This window comes from Limulus polyphemus, unplaced genomic scaffold, assembly GCF_000517525.1.
Source record: "Limulus polyphemus unplaced genomic scaffold, Limulus_polyphemus-2.1.2 Scaffold780, whole genome shotgun sequence".
Taxonomy (NCBI): domain Eukaryota; kingdom Metazoa; phylum Arthropoda; class Merostomata; order Xiphosura; family Limulidae; genus Limulus; species Limulus polyphemus.
In genome coordinates this window covers 434,133-440,794 of record NW_013666390.1, presented here as the reverse complement: position 1 = coordinate 440,794, position 6,662 = coordinate 434,133, and the positions used below count along the sequence as shown (strand labels likewise).

The window sequence follows — 6,662 nt, the reverse complement described above, 5'->3', positions numbered from 1 at the left end:
CCATTATTAGTCTCACAGTGGGTTCTCGTCATCGTATTTGAATACTAAATAGGTTATCCTTTTTTGATTTAAAAAAACAAAAAACACTTGTACTTTTACATATCCAATTCCTTTTTTCTATGATTAAAGAGTTTTAAAAAATGTATTGAATAATTGAATGTGATCCTTATAATTATTAGCTCACTGTCTTCTCACTGGCTACTATTTGAAAATCCAATTTAATTGAAATATAATTAATAAATATATGTTTGGGTCATTTTACTTCTCGTATGCTGAACTACTTTCCATTCTATTAAATATATATAATTTAGGCTTGGTAACTAATGTAAATGTTGAGAAAGTTATTATGAAAACATTAATTTATTTAGCAATAATTCACTGCAGATGTAAGTCAGTAGTGAAGTATATTTTAAAATATTTTTAATTATCTTAGTATCTCTGCATGAATAATACTAGGTTAGGCCAAATTCAAAATTTAAACTTGCTGCTACAGTTCGATGGGAGTAGGCCTATGGGGTATAGTTAGCTGTCGCTGGCATCAGGACAACTCGTGCTCCTTCAACTTCCTTAGCAGTCCTAATAACTAATTTTTATACCAAACCCTACATAGTTTTAACCTTAAATTTTTTTAGAATGATACTAGTTAGAATATAGCTGTGAATAGTTTGTCATTAACGATACTAATAAGGCTCAAATAACTGGCAAAATTGTTTTTTGTTTTTAACTTTAAGAGTAGGCTGAGACTGATCATGACACATTGACAGGGAGTCTGAGTGAGTGAGTGGTGCTTGAAAATATGCAGTAACTAAAATTTCAGAAAATAAAATAATTTAAATAAGCAAGGTGACAGGTAGATCTTACAGTAAGAACAAAATACACATACAGTGTCTTACATTTACATCAATCATTAAATCGTCAATAAGTATAAAAATAAAATTCAAGTCTATGATCTTGTACATATATATAATTATATAAATTTCATTAATTATTAACAAGAAGCATCAAGACACTTTAGTAAAAAGTCAGAGTGTATCAGTCTTAAAACAGTCTGACTTACACAGAAACATAGAAATATCTGATATATATTTCTGGGTATGAAACTGTAGTATTATTTTGTTGAAAATACATTTAATATGCTTCCTCTACATTATGGCTGATGTAACCTGTAAATCTTGCAGTCTAAAGCTGAGAAGTCCCACACATTTGTGGATAATACAAATATGTAAAACCAATAAGTAAAATGGAATAATTCAGATTAATAAATCTATTTTCAAGAAAAAGAATAAAAACCATAAAAGTTCAATAGTTATACTCATTTCTCATTGCTTGTAAATGAACTTGTGTTTCATGATCAATATGTGCTCGACACTTTGTCTGTTACAGTCTTGTATCTCAAAATATGTCAAATATTTTTATGTTTCTAAGTAAATTAGATGGCTTTAAAGCTACAACTCTTCCATACTAAATTAAATGGCTTAATGCTTGTAATTGCTAATTAATAAGATAACATTTACATCAATTAGTTATATTTACACTGGGCATGAAGCTTAAAGCACAAACATTTTGAGATAGGAAACAAGAATTACACACTTGTATTTGTAGGGAGAGAAAAGTTGTGAATTTCCTTTCCAACTGTATATAACACAAGACTTGTAATTCTTTATAATTATATACTTCATTGTATATAACTAGTATTTAAGTGTTTTTTTTTTCTGAATACTCATAAATGTAATTCTGCCATTATGCTAAATATATCTAATTTATCATGTTAAACAGAGTGAGACTTAGTATTTTATATTGAATTTTAAAACAATGCACTGTGAAAACTAAAAATTAATTAAAAGCAACTTTCATAACATATTACACTGGAATGAAATATATGATGGATTTTCTTTTCTCTTTAACACAAGTATGGAACACACAACAATGTAGCAGACATAAGGTGGGAAAATGCTGAAGATTACAAAGCACCAACAGAAGTGTTCTGCGTTTTAGAGCTGATCAGTTGGCAACTTTATCAGTAGCTCAAGATATAATTCAATTATGTTATTAGAAGCCTCTTGCAATTTAGTGTAATATAAACCATAGCTGTAGTATGTAGCAGCAATTGAAATATATATATATATATATATAAAAGAATATATTACAATCAATGTATATTAGTGAAAAATTTGCATATTCTGTAGGTATTATGTCAAGAGCTTAATATTATTGGAGAATGAAAGTGATTTAAGAGGCTCTGAAATAGTTTTACGCATTGCCCAGTTAATTTGTGAAATTTTATTATTCAACAGAAATATGCACATTCTCCAAACTCATTAATGTGTATAATGGACGGTAAATATGCACATTCATTGTAACATATATATATTATGTTTGTGCTGTATGGGTAAAACATGCCAAATTTTTCAATCTGCCAATTCCAATATATTATTTAAAAAACTTATTATATGAACAAAGTAACCATTTCATATTTTCAGGTAGTCAAAGTAAAAAACTTACATAATTAATAGAGTTTTAAAAGACAATTTAAAGAAAAAAACAACAACCTCTGTTTAGTATGATTTCTTACAGGTAAAGATGTTTTCAGATATTAAAACATTGTATTAGTAGAAAATCATTATTTCCAGATGGAGTAAGTACTGATGCTAAAGACACAAAAAATGTCAACTACTTTTACAACTTGCTAGAAAATTTAGAACTGAAATCAGAAAGTGCATTTAGTATCATAATATCATAGTTTACTTCTTGGTTTAAAATTAAAAGCCATATATTCTGGGTACATTATATTAAATGGTTTCTGTTTTTTTTTGTTGGTTTTGTTTCAGGAAGTAACCAGATTGCCGACATTGTTTAGAAATGGCTGTTAGTCAGTACAGTACATGTCCCCACATCACCATTGTGGGAGATTATACCAAAGAAGACATAATTAAAAAACAAGAGGTATGGAATAAGTATCTTAGTTACATAGAAAAGGATCCAATTTTTATAAGTTAGTTTTCTCGGTAAATTTTGTGCAGCATTTTCATTTCAACTAGAGATACAGAAACAAATATATGATAGCACATCAATTACTTATTGCTGAATAAAGGAAACACTAATAAGTAAATGATTGTATTGTAGAAACACGTTTTTTTGAGGTTTCTTGTCTCATGCTTTGTTGTCCAGAAACTCGTATCTTATGTCAGGTATCACCTTCCAGATTTTGCTGATTTAGAATTAACTTGTAAATGATCATGTAGTGCAGAAGTTCTCAAACTTTTTTCAAAGCGAACCCCATTTCAGACATCCCAAATCCTTTATGACCCCATATGTTCAAAAATGTATTTCAACCAACCCGTTCAGCTTTGTTTGCTGTATATGAATTTTTTGTCTGACAAACTCGCATCACTTGGTCTAGGAATCACTGATGTAGAGAGACCGATCTGACCTTATACTTAAAAAAAGATATTCCAGTTTTTAAGTGTATTGAAAGTTTAATTATTTTTTTTCATTTAACAAAAGTGATTGTGAACTGGTAGTCAACCAGAAAAATTTAAACAATTATACTTTTATTGTTTTTTTTTTGGTTAACTAGGGCAATCATCCACCAAATTTTTAATTTTTAGTATGAAAAATTTTTCCAAAATAAACTTGAAAAAAATTTTTTAATGGAAACTACCTTGTGATTTCACATTTATCAATTATACAGCTTCAGTAACCAACTATTTGGGGGTCATTCCATGTCAAATCACCAAGCAAAAAACTATTTTGACACCTAACATCTCAGAATTGGCCCATGTTTTAACTGATGATACCTAGCTATGGGTTAAGTATACCTGTAAATAGTTTTTGCAAAATTCGTTCTCCTTCCAGAAATAAAAGCATTTTAATTTTAGTCAAATTTGGTCAAAAATTGCTCGTGGTGGCCATTTTGTATTTTCACAAATACCCTTTGCCATTGTAATTATTTTCATAATTGTACCCAATTTTATTCAAATTGGACCAAGATTTTCCCTCCCCCCTAATTCAAGTATAAGGAATCCAAATATAGAAACAGCTTTTACTTATATCCTAAAACAATCCCCCCCAGTTAACCTTTAAACCCCCCTACTATAGAATTTTAAGATTTACGAAAGAGTTCATGCCCTGTTTTTTGACATTATTGGAATCCACTGTTTGATAAAACTTATCAAACCAAAATTGGAGAAAATAATCTTAAAACCATGTAGTTTACTATATTAAAAACCTGAGATGGTTTTTTCCTTGTTCTAAAGTAATAGTCCTCTGAAAATTGACTAAATTATAAAGCGAATATAACTAAATTCTATTTCACATGATATATTGATAACTGCTGCTCAATTTCAAAGAGTGCTTAAAACTATATTGAGGTTAATTCTATAATAAAACTGAATATTATCTACATGAGTTACAGAAGATTGATGCAATTATAAAGTCAGTTTTAATAGTATTAATTGTTCTCTGATATCACCCTTATAGGAAAAAGGCTAATCTCTGTTCACCAAATTATTATATCGTCAGTATTCAACTATGTAATCATGAAATAATGTAATGAGTAATTCCTTTGCTAAAGGCATTGAATGTTTGCATAATCCATTAAATGGGACTTGTAATAACACTTCCTGAAGCATTGAGCTAACAAATGAATCAGGATACAACATTTACTCAAATTTCCTTGTATTGAAGTAACAGTAGTTGTCTTTGACACATTTACATACAGTTTATCTATGAATGTATTTAGTCACTCCTTTCATCAATTTTCTCACCTAATTAATATTTCCCAAGACCAATCAATGCTTGTTTTCCTCTTTAACATAAATAGGGTCAACTGTTCATTCATTATATTCATATCTTTGCTTGTTAGTTTAACTTGTTATTCTAAACTTGAAAATGTGCACAAGAAAGCTGTGAAGTCTTCCTTGAGGGAAATAAGCCTGGAACTGGCAACTAATGCTAGAGCTGCTAACAAACACACCGTACCTGGACAAAATGTATGCCCTTCATGTTGTGTTAGCATCAACGATTGTCTGAAAAAGGAAGAACATTTTTCCTCAGAAGAGAAAGATGATACTACACAACCTGATTTTGAATGTGACTATTCTTTTGATTCAAACAGGGAAAGTTTGGATTTATTATTAATTAGGATGGATGTTAGTCCCATTAAGCTTCACTCAGTGACATCACATTCAAAAATTTCGTATGGGAAGCGAAAACTAAAGCAAGTAGAGCAAAAATTGATAATAAGGAATCAAGTTGCTGATTTCATTCAAGTTCCAGCAGAATCTTTGGAAGTACAGGAAGGAACTTCTGGACAAAATATTTCCATAATGGAACAGAAAAGCAAGGATCTGGACTCACTGATTTTTTTTGATGAATGAGAAATTGAAAGTTTCAAACCGAGACAGAAAAATTCAAATATTGACAATGGTGCCACCATTTTGTTCAATCAAGAAAACTTGTGAAATTTTTAATGTTTCAGAATATATGGCTCGGCAGGCCAGGAAATGAGCTGCAGAGAAAGGAAATGGGGAAAACAATGTCGAAAGAAACTGAAAATATGATTACAGCATTCTACTGTGATGATGAGTATAGTCACAGATGCTGGGCAAAAAGGACTTTGTAAGCTTTTGGAGGAATGTCCATATGCAAAAAAGACTTCTCCTATGTGTACTTGGAGAGTTTTACAAGGCATTTAAAGAAAAAAATCCTAGTTTAAACATAGGATTTTCAAATTTTTGTAGCCTCAGCCAAAATGGTGTGTACTTGTTGGCTCTTCTGGGACACATTCAGTTTGCATCTGTACCATGCATCAGAACGTTGCTTTGATGTTGAATGCAGTCAAATTAGAGAAGTCATACCATGAACTCATTGATATGATTGTTTGTAACCGAGATAAGAAAGATTTTAGGGTTCATCAGTGTGACAGATGTCCAGGTATTCAAAATCTGAGAGCTTATATCAAAGAAAAACTTTCCAATATTGATAATGATGGAGCTGGAAGCAGGGAAAGAGATGATTTTGACAAAAAGGAGATAAAGTTTCAACAATGGATGATGGTTAACAGGTCGCAGTTAATTGCTGTCTCATTGTCAGTAAACAAATTGATCAACCAGCTAATTGGCACACACTTTTATTACTAAAGCACAAACGAGGTTTCTTAAGAAATGCAAAAAAGAATCATGATGATGATGCATTGGTAATTTACAAATTTACATTTACGAAAATTACAAATTTGTGACACAAGGAGAGGTGCAAAGTTATCATTGGAATCAACAATCATGCACTTTGTTTCAGATGACTTGACTCATGACATAGACTTTGTTTATAGATTCATAAGCCAAACCATCAACTACATCGAAAAGGAGATAAATGGTAAGGTTAAGACGGTGCACTATTTTAGTGATGGTTGCACGGGACAATATGAAAACTGCAAAAATTTCATTAATTTATGCCTTCATCAGAGTGATGTTGGAGTAAATTGGACTTGGAACTTTTTTGCCACATCACATGGTAAATTGCCTTGTGACGGCCTTGAAGGAACAATTAAATGCTTAACTGCAAGGACCAGTCTTCAGAGACCCTGATATATATAGGTGTGAAACAGTTTAATTCACAGCACACAGAGATTGTTATTATGGACATACACATCAGTCAGGTTGTAG

The 6,662-nt window shown here is 30.7% G+C and overlaps 1 protein-coding gene across 3 annotated transcripts in view; it reads left to right on the top strand.

Annotated features, from left to right (window-relative positions):
* Nucleotides 1-298: 298 nt before the first annotated feature.
* The window catches only part of LOC106460490 (ubiquitin carboxyl-terminal hydrolase 20-like), a 79,519-nt gene continuing 73,155 nt past the window's right edge, over nucleotides 299-6,662 (top strand). For 2 of the 3 annotated variants that reach the window (XM_013920191.2, XM_022387238.1), the window contains exons 1-2: nucleotides 299-386; nucleotides 2,829-2,943. In XM_013920191.2, the coding sequence (XP_013775645.2) occupies nucleotides 2,860-2,943 (84 nt within the window). In that variant the 5' untranslated portion in view covers nucleotides 299-386; nucleotides 2,829-2,859. Of the gene's footprint in view, nucleotides 387-588; nucleotides 774-2,828; nucleotides 2,944-6,662 lie in introns of those variants that run through there. The other variant, XM_022387239.1, reaches the window with a different exon arrangement.